Source organism: Anopheles gambiae, chromosome 2, assembly GCF_943734735.2.
Source record: "Anopheles gambiae chromosome 2, idAnoGambNW_F1_1, whole genome shotgun sequence".
Lineage (NCBI taxonomy): Eukaryota > Metazoa > Arthropoda > Insecta > Diptera > Culicidae > Anopheles > Anopheles gambiae.
Genome location: NC_064601.1, coordinates 18,951,826 through 18,973,106, shown reverse-complemented (window position 1 = coordinate 18,973,106; position 21,281 = coordinate 18,951,826). Strand labels below are relative to the sequence as shown.

The 21,281-nt window shown below is 48.2% G+C and overlaps 6 protein-coding genes across 6 annotated transcripts in view; 4 read left to right on the top strand and 2 right to left on the bottom strand.

Annotated features, from left to right (window-relative positions):
- LOC1273654 (uncharacterized) overlaps positions 1-2,940 on the top strand; it is an 88,395-nt gene extending 85,455 nt beyond the window's left edge. The window contains exons 7-8 of the mRNA XM_061648034.1: positions 1,278-2,665; positions 2,732-2,940. Coding sequence (XP_061504018.1) covers positions 1,278-2,665; positions 2,732-2,940 — 1,597 coding nt within the window. The remainder of the gene's footprint in view (positions 1-1,277; positions 2,666-2,731) is intronic.
- LOC1273655 (autophagy-related protein 16-1) overlaps positions 1-7,586 on the bottom strand; it is a 248,291-nt gene extending 240,705 nt beyond the window's left edge. The window contains exons 1-3 of the mRNA XM_003436038.2: positions 7,144-7,586; positions 6,098-6,865; positions 5,884-6,026 (exon numbers count right to left, since the gene is read on the bottom strand). Of these exons, the coding sequence (XP_003436086.2) occupies positions 5,884-6,026; positions 6,098-6,865; positions 7,144-7,243 (1,011 nt within the window). The 5' untranslated portion in view covers positions 7,244-7,586. The remainder of the gene's footprint in view (positions 1-5,883; positions 6,027-6,097; positions 6,866-7,143) is intronic.
- Positions 7,587-7,857: 271 nt separating this feature from the next.
- On the top strand, positions 7,858-9,464 carry LOC3290598 (uncharacterized). The gene is made up of 2 exons (XM_563897.4): positions 7,858-8,013; positions 8,087-9,464. Exon 2 carries the CDS (start codon positions 8,134-8,136, stop codon positions 9,136-9,138), a length of 1,005 nt encoding a protein of 334 aa, XP_563897.4. The 5' UTR covers positions 7,858-8,013; positions 8,087-8,133; the 3' UTR covers positions 9,139-9,464.
- LOC1273656 (uncharacterized) lies at positions 9,144-11,002 on the bottom strand. The gene is made up of 3 exons (XM_312658.6): positions 9,939-11,002; positions 9,489-9,874; positions 9,144-9,399 (listed from the first exon to the last, which is right to left on the bottom strand). Exons 1-3 carry the CDS (start codon positions 10,893-10,895, stop codon positions 9,219-9,221), a joined length of 1,524 nt encoding a protein of 507 aa, XP_312658.6. The 5' UTR covers positions 10,896-11,002; the 3' UTR covers positions 9,144-9,218.
- Positions 11,003-11,288: 286 nt separating this feature from the next.
- Positions 11,289-13,904, top strand: LOC5667693 (uncharacterized). The gene is made up of 4 exons (XM_001688348.3): positions 11,289-12,271; positions 12,346-12,734; positions 12,815-13,068; positions 13,573-13,904. The coding sequence occupies exons 1-3, from the start codon at positions 11,447-11,449 to the stop codon at positions 12,999-13,001; spliced, it is 1,401 nt and encodes a 466-aa protein (XP_001688400.3). The 5' UTR covers positions 11,289-11,446; the 3' UTR covers positions 13,002-13,068; positions 13,573-13,904.
- A 674-nt stretch (positions 13,905-14,578) lies between these two features.
- LOC1273658 (cadherin-99C) overlaps positions 14,579-21,281 on the top strand; it is a 149,284-nt gene continuing 142,581 nt past the window's right edge. Inside the window, exon 1 of the mRNA XM_061648032.1 lies at positions 14,579-14,854. The gene's annotated coding sequence lies outside the window, so the exon portion shown is untranslated. The remainder of the gene's footprint in view (positions 14,855-21,281) is intronic.

Sequence of the window (21,281 nt, the reverse complement as noted above, 5' to 3'; positions counted from 1 at the left end):
ATCGGAGCAGAAAAATTGCAACCTTCGCAGCGTTCACCAGCTTCAAAAGCCGAATAGGGAGTTCCGATTTACGCATTCTGCCCAAGGGGAATGACTCCATTAGCTGAGCTCCGCCTGTGCCACAGTGACACAAACGTACCTTTCGCCAGCCGAGAGCCATCGTGGCACTGATGATGGACTAGACAGTGAAAAGTGAGCGAAACACGAAAGCCACCGGAAGAAGAATTGCCAGAGAATAGAAGTAGAGGGCAAAGACTCAATACTGGTGAAATGGAAAGCAGCCGAAAAACCGCAGACCTAGATCAGAAGATCAGCAGGCGGTTTGGTTGTTTGCTTTTCAACCTGACGGTGAAGACGGCGACGACCGCACAATAACGGACGCCGCTGGACGTGGCGACATACTTGTACCAAACAATTTGCTTCGCTCCAGTTTCGCTTGGTGGCGCCCACCTTCCGGCTATGGGTCGAACTCTTACTCTTACGCTCGCTGGCCTCGTCTGGATGCTCAATCACACAGACACACACACACAGGGGGTGAACGGGGATAGACACTATTTTGTTATTTAAATCTGTTTCAACGCCGAACCTCCAAAGTAATCGACGACCAACGATCGTAACCCGGAAACATATTCCAAACTTCAAACTCCAGACTTCAAAAACGACGCTAGCTTCTTCTAGCCCAGATCGGTAGTGTAGGTAGGCACCAGCCGGACTGGACCAGCACTATCGATGAAAATTGATCAATTATTATAATTACTAGCTGGTTACAGTGCGACAACAACACCGCTGCACCAAGTCCCGCAGATGAGACCAGGGTCTTACTCGAGGTGCTTTGCGCCACCACAACGTACGGTGGTGGTCGCCTGTACTAGAATTCATTCCCCGTTAGGATCGTTAAATGGCCATCTGCCGTGTTCCCGGTTCTGTATCTTCGCCGCAGATGTAGGGCACTGTATGCATTACGGAAGGCGATTGGGGATGGCAAGATTTAACTGTCCAGATTTGAATATGACATCCCCAATCGCCACAGCGTGAGGTGTCGAGAGTGTCGAGCTGCCCCGTGCATTACCCGATCACTATCTTCGACCTCCTTCATAGTGCCACCAATTGCTAGATTGCTTAATGAACTAACACAACACCATTTGCATTCCGGTCGTTTGCATTCTAGTGCGAGAGCGCATCACTGCAATTCCTTGCTCCACTTACGATTACTTCCATTGCAAGGCGCCACGATTCTAATCCGCGCTTTTGTTTTTGTCCCGCCACTCCCATTCCAGCTCGGCCAACTTCTACCAGACCACGATGACTTGCGAGCTGTCCGATATGGACCGCATCACGCTGGCCGGCTCGTCCGCCTTCCAGACGAACGACGGTGCCGACTACCTGGAGAACAACTGCGCGGAGGAGCCGACGAAGCTGTGCGAGTTCAAGCGCCTGTCCGGCCGCATCTTGAAGACGGTCGACTCGGTCTACCAGGACGTGGCGAGCGTGGACGAGTGCCGAGAGCTGTGCCTGAGCTCGCCGTACCGCTGCCACTCGTACGACTACGGAGATACCGGCGATATGGTGTGCCGCCTGTCCCACCACAGCCGCGCCACGCTGTCCGACATTCAGGATCCCTACCTGGACGTGCCGGAAGCGGCCACGTACGAGCTGTCCTCCTGCTACAACGTATCGATTGAGTGCCGCGCCGGCGATATGATTGCCAAGATCCGCACCTCCAAGCTGTTCGACGGCAAGGTGTACGCCAAGGGTTCGCCGAACTCGTGCTCGGTCGACGTGAAGAGCTCGCTCGAGTTTGAGCTGCGCATGGGCTACCAGGACATTGACTGTAACGTGCGCCAGAACGGGCTCGGCCGCTACCTGAACGATGTGGTCATCCAGCACCACGACACGATCGTGACGTCGAGCGATCTGGGGCTGGCCGTCACCTGCCAGTACGATCTGACCAACAAGACCGTCTCGAACGATGTCGATCTGGATGTGACGGGCGATATCGAGCCGGCCCTGTCGGAGGAGGTCGTCGTCGACTCGCCGAACGTGGTGATGAAGATTACGACGCGCGACGGCAGCGAGATGATGCGCACGGCCGAGGTCGGCGATCCCCTGGCGCTGCGCTTCGAGATCCTGGACCCGCAGTCCCCGTACGAGATCTTTGTCCGCGAGCTGGTCGCGATGGACGGCGTGGACAGCAGCGAGATTACGCTGATCGATGCGCGCGGCTGCCCGACCGACCACTTCATCATGGGCCCGATCTACAAGAGTGCCAGCTCGGGCAAGATACTGCTGTCGCACTTCGACGCGTTCAAGTTCCCGTCCTCGGAGATGGTACAGTTCCGGGCGCTCGTCACACCGTGCATGCCGACCTGCGAGCCGGTCCAGTGCGACCAGGACGATTTCGGTGGCGAGCTGCGCTCGATGGTGTCGTACGGGCGCAAGCGGCGCTCGGTGAACGCGACGACGAGCGCGGTGCTGGAGGCGGTCGCACGCCACCGCCGCGAGACAACACGCCAAGCGCCGCAGGACGACATGCTGCTGGTGCAGTCGATTCAGATCACCGACAAGTTCGGGTTCGAGAAGCAGCAGGGCGCCAAACCGAAGCTCAGCAGCAGCGAAACCGTGTTCGTTGCCAACGATGGTCAGGGCATCTGCGTTAATGGATTGGGTAAGTATGCACGCACGATCGATCGATTGGAGCCCAATGCTAACGTGCCCGTTTTGTCTTCCGCAGGTCTGATCGTTGCCGGTGCCGTGTTCCTGCTCGGCCAGCTGGCCGTCATTGCCATCTGGACCTATCTGTGGCAGCGTCGCCGAAAGCAGCGCCAGTTCGAGAACGCCTCGATGGGCTCGTCCGTTGTGCCGACCCCAACGCTTACCGGTAGCCGGGCGGACTCGATGTGCAAGCTGTACGACAGTGGTTACGCGGGCAGGCACTTTTAAACGCCTAAACCAGGCGCCCAAACGCTAACCACAAACCCCACCAAAATTGACAACAACACAAAAGAAACAGAATATTTTTAGAGCGAAACGAACAAAACAAAAAAAGACTTCCGACACACTTACACATAATGTAGACAGTGACACACTTACGGAAATTTAAAAAAAAAAACATACGAATACGAAATCTATTTGTATGGGCGCGCGCCATCGGGTGCAGGAATGCCCGCTTCATCTAAGCGCTCGCAAAACCCGGCCAGATTAATGATTTGCCGCCCGGGAAACGCATTCAAAGACACATAAGCATAAGGCGCTCTTGTCATATTTGCGCAACGATCCCTTTGCTTGCGGTGCTTGCGTAAGTGTGTGTTCTTGTGCTTCGTACACAGTAAAGTGTCTCCAGTAAAGGAGTCTTTTTTTTAAGCAAACGAACACATAACTCACACAATTACACGATCGAAGGAAGGAGAAGTCGAGAAGATGGAAAAAAACAAAAACGAACAAAAATCATTCAATCATTCTATCAATAATCATTTTATCACCATTTTCATGGAAAAAACGATCATACAATTAAAAAAAAACTCACACAGACACATTGGAGAAAAGGACGACTAGAATATAAAAAACAACAACAGAGGGACAACATGAGCTGTAAAACTAAAAAGCAAATTGGGGATTTTGGCCAAGGGCAAACGTTTAGCAGGAAACATTAATTAGGGAACGGGTTTGGTAGGGACTGTTTGTATGTGTGTGCGTGTGCATGTGCGTGTATGCAGAAGGGGGTGTGATTGTGATAGGCATTACGAATTAAATCGCAAAAGAAAAGCTTCTTCCGTTTGTGAGACTGATCTGTGTGTGTGTGTGTGTATGTGTGTGAAACGAATGCGACTGCAGCGTGAATGTAAGTGGTTGCATTGCCATGCGCTGTTGCGCCATTTTTTGGCGCAAGTGCACGTGTGATGGAACGTGTGTGGTTGTGCGTGCGTGTATGTACGGTGTGATAGAATTAGTAGCAACTGTTTCGACTTCACTGCGAAGAAGAAGAAGAAGAAAAAAAGACACACACACGCAGACAAAATTTACCTAGCTAAATGCGAAGCTAAATAGTATTAACGGTAGGACAGGCAGGATCACCCTTTCCCCTAATGCGTTTAATCTTCCCCATCCACGGTTTCCAGTCCAGAGTGTTGGAAGGTTTTGAATTGCAAAAAAAAAAAAACACACACACACAGGAGGGGAACCATTGACCAATATCGGTAGTATCGAGCGCAGTGTATATCCATTTGTCCTTTTCTCCGGACTTTTAGGCCACACCCGCGTGCCCGGTGTACGTCGTCGGTGAATTATGCGGCGATCGTGTTGGAGAGGGGTTTGGAAAGCCCTTGTAAGACCGTAAAAACGATCACAGTACGCTCAATGGGTAATTCAAATGAAACCGGGACACTGAACGCTTTTATTTGAGTTGCACATTGGGTGCATGCAAAACCCAGTAGCACAGAGTACAGGGAAAAAAAGGATGGCAGCTGTTTTTTTTTTTTTTTTTTTTGCTAAAAGAAAAAAGCCTCATCTCATTTACGGCGCCCGTCAGCGCCGGTGCAAATGTGTGGCCTTAATTTTAAGCATTTATCGTAATTTATTTTTACTCAATAATCCCTAACTTTTATTAGTTCTTTGAAGCGTCGTGAGCATGATGTGAGCCGACACTCGTATTAATCTTCTCCAGGCGCGTCGCGGAGGGTGGCATGTCTAGCGGTGCCTCTATCTTTGTAATTTAATAGCAGCGAGCGAACAAATCATACTCAGTACGCAGGGCGCCGAGATACAAGCGAGTGCTGTACTTTCCTTATCGTTCTACTTTTTTTTTGCTCAGCTGCATATTCATATCTTCTACAAAAGAAGAACACACAACAAAAAACTGACGAACAAATGTGACCCAGTGGACAGTCTGCTGTATTACCTTGCAAACGGAACTGCCACCGAGCGCGAAGGCAACCGGCATACAATAATTCGCAATACAACTAACCTTAGCCAACAGTAAGCAAACACATAACAATAGTTTAGTAGCTGGATAGTAAAGGTACGTCCAAGTGTCTTTGCCACTAAAAAAAAAAGGTGCGCACAAATGTTTCCGACCGTACCAACATGTCCTTCAACACACACTTTTGCTTTGGCAAAACGTTACTTTTTTCGCACACAAAAAAACAGTTTATCTTCTACGACCAGGAGGGTTTTTTTTCAATGATAAACAATTAATAGCATTGATTGCTCCATGAAACATTTCTAAACTTTACACCATGAAATACAAAACGAAAGTAATGCAAAACAAACGATATGAAAGAAGAAAAAAGGAGACGGCAAAAAATTTACAAAAAAAGAAAAGAAAACAGACACACAAACACCGTATTAAAGTCAAACAACGTAAATGATAATTTAACTTAATTTAAATGTAATGAAATCAAATTAACATTAACTTAATTGCGCGTAAAACAACCTTAGGCTAGTATAGAATGGAAAAAAACGTTGGAAACAGTGGAGATAGTGCAGAAGCAGTAGAAAAAGGGGGAGAACGTTTACGCCAGGCGCCGAATCGAACCGAACCGGCCAATCAATCAATCAACGCAATGCGATCGGATTTTTATTCGAACGAAACATTGCGCAATAAGTACTACTTATACATACAATACATATGCATATGTTTTCTATGTATTCGCAAGGCCGCGCACCTGCTGCGCCGTTTCCGCCGGACCAGCAGGGCAGGGAAACGGTTATGCAGCAGTGGCCCTCACCAAACGGACATCGGTTGGCAAGCGAACAGATAGGAAAACGTTTATACTGTAATGTGAAACATTATTTTAATAAAGTGAATAAATTTAAAAATTAACTTTGCGCACGTGTTCTTTTTAGGCTAGATTATGAGAACTCTTACGTATGTTATAGAACGCTCACCCTTAATCGATGATCCACGACCGACCACATGCGGCTGGCAGAGTCGTTCGAGGCGGCCAATATCATTGAACCAGTCGTATCGAACTCCACCGAATTGATGCCTTGATTGCTGCCCACTAGCACGCCACGTTGTTCACAAACACCTAAAATATGGTCATAATTAGTGCTTGTGTACTTAACCGATTAAAGAAGAATAATGTTCCAATGGCCGTACCTTTTCCCACATCCCATAGCTTCACCTTCCGGTCGGCTCCACCGGTCGCGACGATACGCTCAATCGGGCTCCAGCGCACCGCATTCACCTCCCCGTCGTGGGCGTCGAACTTAAACTCTACGCCCTCCGGCAAACCGTCCACATCGAACCGGTCCAGATCGGCACCGATCGAGGACGGGCCGGGAATGTCGCGTATCGCCCGCTCCAGCTCGCTCTCGATGCGTGCCTTCTTCTCCTTCACAAACTTATCGTTCTCCTTGTTCATGATCTCGGCGTCCCGCGACTTGTACTCCATCAGCAGGTTGAGCAGCTTCGTGTTTTCGTCCTGCACGGCCCGCAGCTTGTCCTCGGCCGTGTTGGCGCGCAGCTGCGAGGCGAGCGATTCGTCCTTAATCGTAACGTGTGATGCTTTCATCTCGTCCAGCTCTTCCTTCAGTGAAGCGCAAAGGGCCGTCTGGTCGGCCAGCGCCCGCTCCTTCTCGGCCAGCAGGCGCTGCAGCTCGGTCAGCTTCTGGTTGAGCGTTATCACCATCTGCGAATGTTCGCCCTTGCGTTTGTGCAGATCCGTCAGCTCTTCCTGCTGGGCCAGCACTTTCTTCTCGAGCGATTGGATCTGGGCGTTCGTGATGGTGGCTACGTCCGTGCCGAAGGTGGTGCCGCCGCCCCCGCCCGCACCACTCACATTGACGCTGTCGCGTATTTTTCTATCAATTTTCAAATCCAAATTTTCCTGCCGAAGCTTGGCGGCCGTATCGAACAGTCGGTTGTCTGGAAAAGAGAACAGCAGAGGGGTTGGTAAAAAATCTCGCAAAAAAAAGAATACAACACAACCATATGGAGAGTACTCCGGTGGGGGCGAAAAGACATTCAGACATTACATCAGCGATCGTCACTTTCTCTTTTCACTTTCACACGGGCAGATGCGGGGAATAATGCCGTGCAATGCAGTGCAACCGATGCAGAATGCATTGGCTACGTACGCATAATCTAATTTACCGCCCCACCTATGTCAGTGAACCGCCCGGTGGTTCGGCAAGGACACTTACTGTAATGGATGATGTCGGCAAACCGTGCCGATTCGTTTTTATTTCGCTCGCGCAACCGATCGGCAATGATGTCGCGCCAGTTTTCCTGCATTTTCGCCATTATTTCAGTACAATACGCACTGACCAAACTGCTTGCGCGATGGACAAATTAGCTTTCGAAACAGTTCACCCCTTTCAATTGCGAAATTTCGGACCAGTCCCACCAATGAATCGTTTTCCCGTCGGTTTTTACACTAATGTGATTGCTACGGACGTTAGAAGCCGATGCGCCAAACGAAACCACAGACCGTTCGAAACACTTTTGCACGCTTTAGTTCATATTTTCAATAAATGTTCTGTATCCTTTTTAGGCGGTACAACGTATGAAATTTCGATTTCCACTGCCAGATTGCACCGCATCCGAGCCCCACCGTGTGTTTGTGTTTTGATTAGCACTTTGTTCGTCTGATTTGCTCCAATTCACAAAACTGACAGCAAAAATGTAAACAAATATCTTGACAGAGAAGTCGGGTTTGATATTTGCTTGAATTATTTTGAACGAATTTCAAGACCGTTGCCCGGGACCGCAAAACAACAAATTTTAATGGAAAAGGATGTTTTTTAGAAAATCACTTAAAATAAAACCAAAATTTGTGTTACTATCCACACGATATCGCTTTGAACCTAAATGCGAACAAATAAACTAGTCAAAGATCATTGAGTATTATACGCACCTTGGTTGTCTGCACAACATGTCAATGACACGAAAAACAAAAGAAGCCAATTCCGCAAATGTGGAACAGCCCAAGTGCTGGTGAAAGCACAAAACATTGACGAAATTTTATCCTCCCACTTTGTTTCGATTCATCAAACTGAATGCTTCACACTTGGGTGAGTGGTAAATCAATAAAGAATTGAATGACCTGTACAAATTAACAAGCATTCTGGCGCTTCGCCTTTGCAGCTGCAACACTGCTTAACAACACGGCGCATCCAAACAGCAAACTTACCATGACAAGAATAGGAAAGGCTGATAGTGTAAAATCCGAAACGTCCTCACTGCCAGACGATCGCACCATGGACTATGCGGTAGACAATCCGGCCGAGGCAAATTCCGACTGGACGGATGAGGTGATCGTGAAATCGGAAGTCATACTGCCGGCGGAACAATTGTCGCCGTCGAAACGGTGCCGACTGTGTGATAGTGCTGACCATATATGGGTGCCTTGTTTTAGTTTGGGTGGAGGCGTTGAACTGACCCCGTCCCATCTGGAGACCATTACCCTAATATCGGATATCGTAATCAGATACGAGACAGACTTTTCGTCTGTCGTGTGCTCGTATTGCCTGCTAAAGATTGAGGAATTTACTGTGCTACGGGATGTGTGGAAGAGTAAAGACAAAGAGCGGCACAATTGGGACGAACCATCGACAAAGCCGAAGCTACCGGAAATTAGCATTAAAGCTGCCGCCATGACGGACGCTAGCACACAAACTGACTCTTCTGACCAACTGATAGCTGCAAGCAGTGCAGAAGTACCGGAAAGTGTCGCTGGCAGCAAAGAAGAAGGACCAGAACCCGCAAAAGAAAAGGAATCAACTCCATCCTGTGCCGCAGCTCACGGATCACCGTCGACTTCATGTAAAGAACATGAATCGCCATTTGTTCGAGCTACAGAACAGGAACCAACACTGCCCTCGGCTTCAGAACAGGAATTACCACCGGATGCTGCTACAGAACAGGAATCAACAATGGCCTCGTCTACAGAACAAGAAGTGGAGCCAGCCTTAGAAGCACAAGCTGCACAAGCTGCCCCAGTATCAGCGTACGAACAGGACACCATCATAATCGACGATGCAGACGATAGTGAAGAAGTAATCGATGTAGAACGGTATTACGCGTCCCGCTCGAAGAGACGACGCACCAGAAGTCCAACGAAGGACGAACTTATTAGGGAAACGTTGCGGCTGGTAAAGCAACAGTATCGACGGAAGCGACACCAGAAAATACGCTAAGCAAATACGTTTTCCTTCGTTTGTTTTATCAATTTTGTTACAGTACCAACAAACCTTAAAATTAAACTATTTATGTAGAATTATTCTTGCTCGGTCGGAGGCGTAACTTCGAACATTTTGCAGAACGTCTCATCCTTCTCCACGATAATTTTGCGGAGCAGTTCGCTCGGTCGCAGCGGCGGTAGGCTCACCACTAGACGCCGGTTGCCCTGATTTTCATTTCCATGGCTTTGTGACTTGAGCCTCAGTTTACGCGCGATCCTGGAGAGAGCGAGAAAGATGTGGAAGAATTGAAATAAAAATGAAAACGCCATCATTGTATTAAACCTTTCCCCGTGCGCCTCACTTACTCATGAATCATTTTTCTGTCATCCTTCGAATACTCGTTGCTAAACACGATGCAATGTTCCGCGAGCTTTCCGTCACGTAAATCCTGCAGCTTCTTCCTGATTTCCACCCGATCGAGCTTAGCACCCTCCGAGCTGTCCCCGCCGAGCCCTTGGCGACCCACCTTCTGCTCGACACTGATCGGGTTCACTATACCGTCACCGCGAGCACCCAGACCGGCGCCACTCCACCCCAACTTGGCCAACAGCTGAAAGCCAATGTTGCCCGCGTCGAGTTTGTTGCTCGCGTCGGGTTCCTGTTCCATGGATTGTCCTTCGCTGGTGGACTTTGCGGCGGATGATTTCGACACGACCTCAATGCCCTCCACCTCGGTGGCATTTTTCTTGCGCTACAATTGAAAAGCAAACAAGCATTAGTGCATTATCACGACCAGCACCACCAATCATACTCACTATAACGGAGTAACAATACTTCGATAGACGTTCCTTCGCCCTTTCCAACACTATTCGCATCGCAAGCTTGTTGGTACACTCCTGCGACTTGGCGATCGTTATACCACCAACCACGACAGATCCTCTGCACACTCTTTCGTTTACGGTATGCACATTTGCCTCCATCTGTAGACCATCTTTATTGACCTGGTTGAACATTTGCATTGTGTGGCGCATATCGTTCAGGATGATGAGGTCGCTTCGCAGACAGTTCAATATGAACGTCGGTATGCTCGGCACATCCGACGAGTCCTGGGGTTCGTTTGTCGGAGCCGGCGCTTTCAGAATCGTTGATGGGTCGTCTCTTCGCACCTTGCAGGCGGCTGCGTCCGAGGCCGACACGAATGTACGCTTCAGCATGAAGGCACGCTTGCGATGATACTCGCCGCCGATGCCTTCCGCCAGCTTGCTAACCTGCTCCATGGTTTCGCGCGGATAGGTGCACCTCAGCAGCTCGATGTTCATGTACACCTGGGCCAGACAAACGAGCTCATCCGGCGACAGCACGTGCTGGTTTTTCTCCAGAAAGGCGAGCCTCAACTGCCAGTGCTCTTCCTCCTCGAGCGGATTGCGCAGCTTGTAAATGTCGAACGGTTCCTCCTCAATGCTTGCCTCATTGCACTCATCGCTCGAAATAGGGTCGCTTGTATTGAGGTTTTTCTGCTTCTTCAACTTTTTCTTATTACGAAGCAATTCTGTTTGCTCCACAGAGTCCTTTTCCGCAGCGTCACTATCGTTTGCTGGTGACTCCTCCGGTACGGCACATACCAGACTGCTCTGGACGTTTTTAAACTTTTTCTTTTTCTTCATGGATTTTATCAGCACTATATGGTTCCCTTCGGAAGCACTGTCACTTTCGTTTGCCTGTGGCTCGTCCGGTACGGCCGACGCAGGTTTTCTTTTCGTTTTTTTGACCATTTTTGTACGATTTGGTAGCAATCTATGCAAAACCACGTTTGCCTGCTTGGGAATAATCGAGTGCCTTTGTTTATGTTATGGTTTTTGGGCTAGCTGTCATCAGCTGTCAACTGGTGCAAAAGCAAGGTGCATACACTGTTTACCGGTTCGTTTCAAGGTTCTTATATACGAACCGGTTATATTACTGGATTTTAATATTTCGGTTGCGAATTTAGTTTTAATTGATCTAACACTGCATTCAATTGCTTCATTGTATACCTAACAAATGTGTTGACATTTTTAATTTTTTCGAAAATAACCAACATAATTATGAGAACTTTCCATACCAGCGATGTTCAAAATGTTTGTTTTGAATCAGCTTGAGCTTCGCTATGTACTCACCTTGGAGTTTGTTTAGATTATATTTTAGTGCGCTATTGATAGTATTTTAGCGCAACAGGTTATTTTATATGACCAATACACTCACATTTAGGTTCAATCACATTGTCGCGTAGTAAGGAAACTTTTTCCAGAACAAAGAAATACTCAGATCCCTTTGTACAGATTGTAGTATGAATCTAAGCTCTACCAACGGACTACAGCGAGTAACCAGTTTGCCGGCAAAGACACTTAAAAAGCAAAACAGGCGCAAGCGATTCAATCGTAGCCGGCGACGGAAAAACATAAAACTGGTGGCCACACGTCCAGCAAGTACAATACACGTAGCGATACATCCTGCCCTACCGCCAGAATCGCCCGAACCACCTGTTGTTGACAGTAGCTGGGACATCGATTCGTACCGCACCCGATTCGATACTGTATCGCTGTGGAACCTGAAGAAATGGTTCATGGAACTGCACAAGGACACCATCCCGGAGCATGAGCTCGTCCCTTTGGCGCAGGTATTTGCCAGCATGGAAGCGTACGGCTGCACGTACGAGCCCGAGCTGATGGAGCGGGCGAGCCAGCTCGGGGAACCGATCGCTCGAGTTTACTGCGAGCTGAAACAGCACAAGTGTGCCCGCACGCTCGTGTCGGCCGATACGGCGGTCCGCGCATGGCTGGACGGTGTTACGTACGCGGACGAGCAGGAGTCCATCCGGCAGATGCAAATTGCGCAGATCACTCCCGTGTTTCCCGCGCAAACGTTGGCCGCGATATTCCAAAACATTGTGGTGGTGAACAACTCGTTGAAGGAAACGACGGAATGGTTTGAGCGTCTCGGCGGCGGTACGATATCGATTGCGATCAGTCCCATATCGTACGGCGTGTTTGAGGTGAAGGCGTACGCGGCCAACTTTTTCATCAACAAGGCAGCCGGCACGTACCAGAAGGCGTACGCGCAGTGTGTGGCGGATTTGCTGGAAATCTTGAAAAACTACTGCTATCAGGTGAACGTAAGTAGTGGGGCGATACGTACATTTGCTTCTGAGTATGGTTTGTTTACCGGTCATGCCTTGTTTTTTTGCAGTACATACAACGGTTTTCCTACCTGCAATACAATGTCGAACGGTTGCCGAAGGAAGGTGAGCTGGCACCGGTGGGACAATGTTTGCAGCAGAACAACATCGGCTACCGGATGCTGCAAAAGCTCGGCTGGACCGGGGGACCGCTTGGGTACAAGCAGACCGGCATCCTGAACCCGATCGAGGTGCCCGCCAAGCACGATCGCCGTGGGTTGGGCTGCATCAAGGCCAAGAAAAGGAAACCGGGGAAAGCTGACCATGGGGACGGGGACCACTGTGCACTGGATTTGCACTTTTACCACGAGCTTATGCTCTCGATCGTCGCCCGCAAACCGTACTACGATCTTATCTTTTCGCCCGAGTTTACCGAAAATGAGCGTATCGTGTTAACCCGGTAAGTCGCAATGTCACCTACTATCGCAAACACGCTCGAAAGAACGCGTTATAATGCTGTCTCCTTTCCGCTAACCGTAGATTAGCGGCACAGTGGCGGCTTCGCTGTGAAACACGGCTAGCAGTAACTGGGCAGGCTCAGTTTGTCATCAAGCGCTTTCCGCTACCGCCCCACGACGTCCTGGTGCAGGTGCTGATCGAAAAGCATCCGCTCGTGTCCAAGTACTATGAAGTAGTACCGCCCAAGGTAGGACTCATAACGCTCTGATCGCTACCGGGACCGGCCGGGACGGATGGCTTGTTGAAAGTGTGAACTTTGCGCGTGATTTTAGACGGTAAGTAGAATAGACAGAGCGTTCTTTGCTGTAGGAGGTTGGTGCAACGGCTGTGCTGTATTAATTGTGACGTTTATGGTTTTTCCCTTGCACAAATTTCATACACGTTATTTAGTTTTAACATTTTCTGTTCATTGAATTTATTTTCATTCAATTACGAGGTTTTGAATATGACTTATTTTCGTTTATCATATTGTTTTTTTTTTTCATTTGCATTTACGTTAATATTAAGTTTTTATTACATTCTTTTACTAATTTATCTTTTGTTTTAACTCTTCAATCACGATTGTTAAGTTTGCGCTCACTAATGCGTGTTAAATCATTTGTTTGATTAATGTTTTCTTTATTAAATGAGCAACTTTCTCGCTTACTTTTTGTTTACGCAAACTTCATTTGAAAACAGCACTGTAATGTTACTGAAATGTTGAAGCAAAGATTGTTATTGTTATTAGTAATTTAAAATAAATACTCCTAGATAATTAAAACTATGTTTGTTTAAACTAGGTTGGAAAGGTAGAAGAGTTCAGGGTTGCCACCATACACTATGCGTATGAGATGGTAGTGCTCAGCACGCATTACTTACTAGGAGGCACACTAAGAGACGCGTGTAAGCGTAAGTAAGAGCGAACTAGATGGAGCCGAAGCTTGGATTAGTCGATAGTGGAACTGACGATAGAATACAGGTTCACTTAAAACCCGATAATTCCGCCAAGCGTGTAGCGCTAGAGAGAATTATTATACCGAGCTGATTTTAGTGCGTTAAGTATTTACCATTTTGGAATTAAGCATGAATAATGTGCAAAAGCGAATAAAATGAATTTAATTGTACCCAAAAATTGTAACCCATTAAGCGTTAGTATGGGAGTGCGCCAAAGGTTATGCTTCGAAACGGTCTCTGTCTCTGCAACGCTAAAAAAAGCTTTACCGAACCGACAAAAGCTCCACTTTTAAGTTCCTCGGCATCAGGGTACGTGCAACCTGTTGGCCAGCGGACACTGTGTGCGTTAGCATGAATGGTCTCCTCAACGGTAACCCTAACTGCCTCACACACACACACACATACACACGAACATTCAAACTAAGGCAGCGTAAACAAACCCCATGTGAGTGCGGTGGCCAGAACACTGGCGGCCCAAGGGGAAGCCATGCGACCACCAGCAAGACAACCATCACCACTGGGAGCGCAAAAGGGAACCGAAACGTGGGCGCGCGCGCGCTCGCTCTGGAGGAAAGAAAGTACGAACCGTCCGAAAAAAGCTCACAAAACCGGTTTCGCGCCAGACCGACGGACGAATGGCTTCGGCAACCCCCGGGCCAGGCCCGGTTCACCTGAGCACATGAGCGCGACTATGTGTGTGTGTATGTATTCTATGCTGCCGTGCCCAGGGGGTGTCTGCAAAGGGGTTGGCGCGCACATACAACCAAACGCGAAGGGAGGTTTCATTGTCTGTGTTGGTGTTGGAGTCTTTTCGGTGGCCTGGTCTGGTTTGCAGGTTTCGCTGAATGCAGCCACGGCAGTCGAGCTTAAACCACGGTACGTTGTGCATCGTCGTCTCGCTACGGGGCAGCGCGTTTTCTCGACCACGAACAGCGGCATTACGTATATATGCTTTCGAGTGGGGAGGGCTGACGCACCAACGACCCGGGTTGGATGCGTGTTTTGTTACTTGAGAAAAGGGTCGACCGATCGTGACGACAGCGTCTGTGTTTGTGTGTGTGCATGTGTTCATGTGCAACCCGAGTGACAGGTGCAGAGGATCGGAGCAGATTTCAAAGTTCCCTACGGGTAGGATATCGTATTTGTGCGTTCTCTTCTAATTATTGAAAGGCTTTACTGCTGGCGGTTGGGGTGCAGCTGTTCGGTCGCAACACTTGTTCGGTTGTGCGTGTTGCACGTGTGCAGTTGATCATCGTGAAGTTTAGTTTTAAGGTTTTTTTTAAAGAGTTTATAACCCAACTGTTTGCATGTGTTTGTGGTAATAATTGTTAGACAAAAAGAAGGGTATTTTTTATAAAAATGCATTATCTCTGCAGTTAGTTAGCATTATTGCGCATAGAAAAGCCTCCAGAAGGGATCAACGACTCAGCATCACTCAAGTCGCTCTCTCCAGAGCTGGAAGTGTGTCAACGACTGCGTGCCAACACGCGAAGAAAGTGACACATTTCTCCTGCTTCCCGCAAAGATCGGGTAACTTCAATGCGCGCACAGAACAGGTCGGCTTTGGAAAGATCTGCTAAGTGATGATCGTGCTGCTTTAAAAAAAATGTATGTGTTTATACGCCTGTGTGAGTGTGTGTAAAGTGTTTGTTATAAAGCGTTCAAAGAGGCAACTGCAATGTTCTTCAAAGAACACCGACCAGCTCCAGCCCTACCCACGCGTGCCCCAGGAAGGGAGTATCGCATTCTGTTCGGTGTGTTGCTGTGTGTGTGTGTCAGCAAGAATTTTAATCAAGTGTCCGCCGTTACATTCATTGATCATTTTCAAACGTCGTTAAACAAGTTTGCCGAATACTCCGGCTAAAAGCATTCCAGCATTGCTGCACCACCGAAATGTGTTTGGTGTGCAACATGTTCCTCCGCGTTACAAGTGCGACTTGTTAAAAATGTGTGTGGGTGTATGTGTGGTTGTGGTGTGAATTGTGTAATTTGTGTTTTTTTTTTTTTCAAATCCCATTTTGCACCATCGCAAAACAGAATAATCCCGTGCAAGAGTATTCCCGTGTGCCAACTGTGTTCTTTCGTCTTACTTGTGTGTGAGTGTACGTGACAAATTGGATTAAGTGCAATTTCATGTTGTGTCCCCGGCCTGCGGTCATCATACGCTTCCAAACATTCCAGCCCGAACCTTTCGCAGCTAATTGGATTGGAGTTTGCCTTCTGCGGCGGCCACCAAAACCGTTTGCTGCAGTTACACTAATGCGGCCGGATTAAAGCGGAACACTTTCCGGCGAGGTAATTAATTGATTGTTTCCAATTTGTATAAGCCGCATCGATCGCTTTTCTGCTCCCACGAGAACCTGCTTCGAATACGGGGGGGTACGAGGGGAGGACACACATTTCTACTGTGCTTTTCTTATCGTGTATCTTCCCCCCCGGGGGTGTTTGATTTCTAATCCGCGCTGTCCGCGCTGAAGTGTTCCGGAATTTTACATGCTTTTCTTTTATACGACAACCACGACATCAGCACGATGACGACGGTGGTGTGTGGGTTTGTTATTGTGATACGAACAAGACAAAAAAGCTGTCCCGCTGGAATCTAATCATCATCAGCAGCATGCAAGCGCGGAGGAAAGTCCTATCAGAAAGCTATCAGAATTATTTATTTAAATTTTGTTTCCCATTCGAAATTTCTCATCTGCCCTCGTTCACGTTTCGGAGCGATCATCCCGTGTCTCGGGGGCTCCGCCGGTACAGGACCGGAGGCGTGTTTTGAATGTTCAAATCTTCCCAAAATCATCACTTCCCAAATCTGATGTCGCTTTCCAAAGTTTCTACCAATATCATAAAACAACACGCACACACATTTCAAACCAATGGCCACCCATATCGCTTGGGGGAAGGAAGGAAGGCCCACAGTCAAACCGGTGGCCGCTGCTTTGATTTGTTTCCGCACCAGCTGGCTGCGTGGGGATTGGCCCGCTGTCGACGCGTTCTCATCTTCCGCTGTCACGGGGTTTGTTCGCATTCTATTCCTGCGTTCGCGTACGGGCGTTTGCCATCAATCAAGTGACCGGGCGGGAATGGAACAACCCGCTCAGAAGTCTGGCATTTTGTGGTGTGGCGAGGACGGAGAGAGCGGCTACTGTGCATACTGTCCGGTCCGTCCAGCGGCGGGAAGATGCACACAGCAGAAGCAGAAGTCCAAAACAAGGCTTAGTTCCCCCGAAAAAAAACACACACACACACACATCCATCTGAAGACATCTTAGTTGAAGCGTTTTCCTCTATCGAACACGACATGGACAATAAAAAAAAAGGCGGCCGCCGCCGTCGCGGGACCTGAGTTGGGTTGAAAGGGGAAGCCGAATGCTCTTCAAACACCATTCTGAAATCGATACACACGCGCGCTTGGTCGCTTTTTTGGGTTTTGGGAGGGTTTCGGATTCGGAAAAGGAGCAGACAGAGTTGCAGTGCCGCTGCTACAAACGGTAAACGATCCCTGATTGTCATCATCTTGTGTTGTGCACGATCGGACGCGCGCAGGTTTTCAGTGTGTTGTTGAATATTCATCTACATAACGTTCTTAGCCGCTCTAAACAGGGACGGGAAAGATGGCAACACCAACGTCTCTTTTGTGGGCCACATTGTTGCTGCAGCTACGGATTACGGCAGATCCTCTGTGGTTCTGCTTTTGGTAGCTTTTTAAGCGCTTTTCAAGCTAGAATTTTGATTTTTAAGCTTTTTTTTTAATGTGAAATTTAATCCATTTTGAACAACAAAGCCCTATTCTACTACAAGCATCAATTTAAACTTTGATGCATGATGCAAAAATAAAGCCTCAAAGACACAAGGGGTTCCCTTTGGTGCAGTTGCAGCATCGCCGTATGCAAACGAACAATCAAACAAACTACAGCACATCCAATTAACGCTTCACTTGCTAATAAAAATGCACTCCATATCAATATTGGAATCTGCGAAGCACATTCCATTCCCACCGCAGAACGGCATCCACACTTAATCTTCACATCAAGGATTTCAAAACAAAATTCCGTTAATTCCTACCCCATCCCGTCCAGCGGCACGTTGTGAGAGTTGAGCCGTTGAGCCAAGATTGAATCGCACTCGCTGCGTTGGGTTTGTTTATATGCACAGCTTGTACATATAAACCCAAACAAACCATTCGAAAGGCACAGTAGTGTGCTGGTTCGCCGGTTTCGGTTTTCCCAAAGTTAAAGCCGATCGTTGTTAGCTCGGCTCTGATCACTTGATTTGGAGTGTGCTGTTTTCCCGGCCCGGCCCTCTCTAAAATCAAACAATTTCCTTTTGTTTTGTTACACCTTGTGTGCCCTTCGGGCGGTGCTAGAACGTACAGAAGAATGGAAGCATTCCTGGAAGAAGAAAAAGACCTTCTGTAGAGTGCCGTACAGATGGTATGGTTAACTGTACGGTTTTTGGTACTATCATGCATCCAATCCGCAACCAATCCAACCAGCATCCTTTATTTGGCAGCGAACCTTTCACATCCAATTATTTTTCAATCAGCTGATTTTTGTCGCTTACTTTTGCATACCTACGCCTTGCAGTCGATGCGCATATTCGATGCGCACGCGGGATTAGCAAAACTGCGTGTCCCGAGTTGTCCTGCGGTTCCGCATAATGAGTGTTCCCAGTGCCGGGGTCCCGTGTGGTGTAAGAATGTTAATTGAAACAAGTAACACATATACACTCTCCTCGCGCCCTCGGCTGCTCTTTGCAAACGACCAAAACGTAACAGCAACACAAAAAAAAACCCGTTGGGAAATTCTAGCTGTGGCCAAAGGGGTAACAGTGTTGGAGCACTGTGTAACACTGTGGTCCGAAGCCGATTGGGTCGAGTTTTCGAGGATCAGGTTTCCCGGGTCCCCTGCGCAAACACAATAAACTCATAAAATTTTATGTTAACATTACCGGCAGGCCAAGCAACAACAGCGGTTCGGGAAAGCCGAAACACAACTAAAGCAAATACCATGCTGTGTGTGTGTGTGCGGTTGTCGCTTTGCTAGCTTCTGGCAAGTGGTTTTAGAGCCCCCCACCCCTCCCTTCTACAGGTCCAGCGTACAACGGAATAGGGTTGAAATAAGATCTGAAAGCGGATTCTGACCGAGCAGTGGCGGACGCATTAGCGCACTGCAGCTTAAAAGCAAATGCACGTTACACGGCGGGGGCAACACAGCACAGCAGCTAACTGCTTGTATTATGTGACCGAAAATGAGCGCGGAACGAAGGTGGGGACACCTCAGAAAGCGATGGAAATGACCAGACGGAAGACACTGAATGGCCCGCACTGCGGACGCGGCAAAATGGGGCGCGCAATTCCACTAGGGAAGGGATGAAACACACAACATTAACGAAACGGAAGGTTGTCTTTTTTCGTTCTGTTTTTGTGTATATTTGTGTGGGAAGATGCGCGCTTAGAATTCCGCTTCACCCAGCTGTGTTTGACGCGCGTTCTCGTTTCGGCCTTTTTTATTTTTTTATTTTTTTGGTTTGATTTCACTGCTGATAAAATAGAACGAACGAGCGAAAGATTGCCTTTTCTCGGCCCAATCGAGGGCCTTCCCTCGGGGGCTTGGAATTTGTGTGGTTGGCATTTCGTTTTCCCGGAGCAGTCATGCTGTAGTGGAACGGCGGTTTTATGCGCGTTCTTGTGGAGGATTGTTGGGCTTGTTGGTGTTGTTGTTGTTGATGGGCCCATGGCATTTCCTTCATGCTGTGATTGAAATTGAAACATTAACGCAGCACCGCACACCCTTCGAGCGCGTCATCGCTGTCGACGGCGACGGATTGATGGAAAATCACACAGAATGACTGGTCGGTTTTCTTCACCACCCCTCTTTCACACTCTTCCTATTCGTGATCGTGATCGGCAGCGCGTGCTAGGTTAATGTCCTTTCGGGTGCTGGGTGCGTCCCTTGCAAAGGGACATACGAACACGGCGATCGTTTTTTTGTTTGATGCAGCCAAGTTGTACTAGGAGTGGCGCATGCTGTCAATGGAGTTCTGATGGGATTTTTTGGTACGGCAAAGCTTGAACCTAAACACAATCAAAATCAAAGTTAATGCCTGAGCCATGAAAATGTTTGATCAATGTGGCAACCTAAGAACCCATAGCAGGTCGTGTACCACCCTCAAATCTGCCCTCAGATTATGTTTTATGCCTCAACGGCTTGTTTTTTGCTTCCCTTGCCTTCGATTTTGATTGGGAAGAAGAAATTCTATTCTAAACTCCCATCCCATCTGCTCATCTTCCCATCCAACGGTACACGCGTGTGGGATTCGCTAAACGCTGGGTTCGATCGATTCCTAGAACGCCTAGAAGATAAGGCATAATTTCGCACCTTTCTTGCCAAAAAAAACAACAACAAGAACAACACACTTTTATCCCGTTACTTTGACCGCGCGGCGCAGAATAGAACACTTAAAATTCTGCTCATTTGTGTTCGGGCAGCGCTGTTTGACAGGGCCGCAAACAATCGACCGGGTTCGATCTAGCGGCCGTGCTGTCGATCAATCGGATCGATCGATCTTTTCTTTCGCATGCTTCAAGAACGAAGGAGGGGGCAAGACTGGGGTTCTAAACAGCCGCAATATTTGACCGCAGTTTGGAAGCGGTCATCCGTGTTTCCCTTTTTTTCTTCCATTTTTCGACCACTGAAGACGGATGGTTCTCAAGTTTCGAGTGGTAATTAAGAGTTTATTTACCTATTTATTGGCTTGGCGAGGACTCAAATGCCGCCGCCTAACGACACTTACACACACAAACACACACAAGCAGGCTGAAAACGTATTCAGCGCTCTGTATAACATTCCAGCCGAAGCATTAACAACTTGAACGATTGCACAAGTGACGAACCTCGTTTTTCACTTCTTAGTCATCTTTCAATACAGCCGCTTGTAAACTCCATCGCAAAACCCCGTTCGGTTTTCACATGTACACGTCCGATTCTCTCGAACTAATGTTCTCGGCCCTCTCCCTGCTCATAAAACGTTTGTCCATTTGTCTGATGACCAAACGGGGTCTCCGCCCCTTTGTACTGTGCGACCCGGAGGTTGAGGCATTTTTATTTAATGAACTGATAAGTTTATCTTCAAAGCAAAAGTGGACCGGGGCTAGCCGGGCGTATGTGCAAAACCATCATCGAGCACAACATAAGCACCCTTTTCTTACCCCACGTGTGTGTGGATTTGGTAACTTTGCCAAGGGGCCGAATGATCGAGTGGCCCCGTGTTGATGCCTCCGTGCGTTAAGATGAACACTCATCGATAGGTGAATCATTTGCGTTAGGGGAGGCGGGTAGAGCGGCAGGGCCCGGGAAGTTTCGCGCTAATCGCGCACACCATTATATCGCTTTGGAAGCGTACGGGCTGTAAAGATTAGTCGATTTTTGTTCGATGGGGCAGCACCAGCACAACCATTTGCACCTGCGAGCGAGCGTGCCGCTCTCCGCGCGTCGATCGTTTGCTTTCCGATCTATGTGAATAAACGCTTAATTGCGCAAAAGTATGTTGGTTT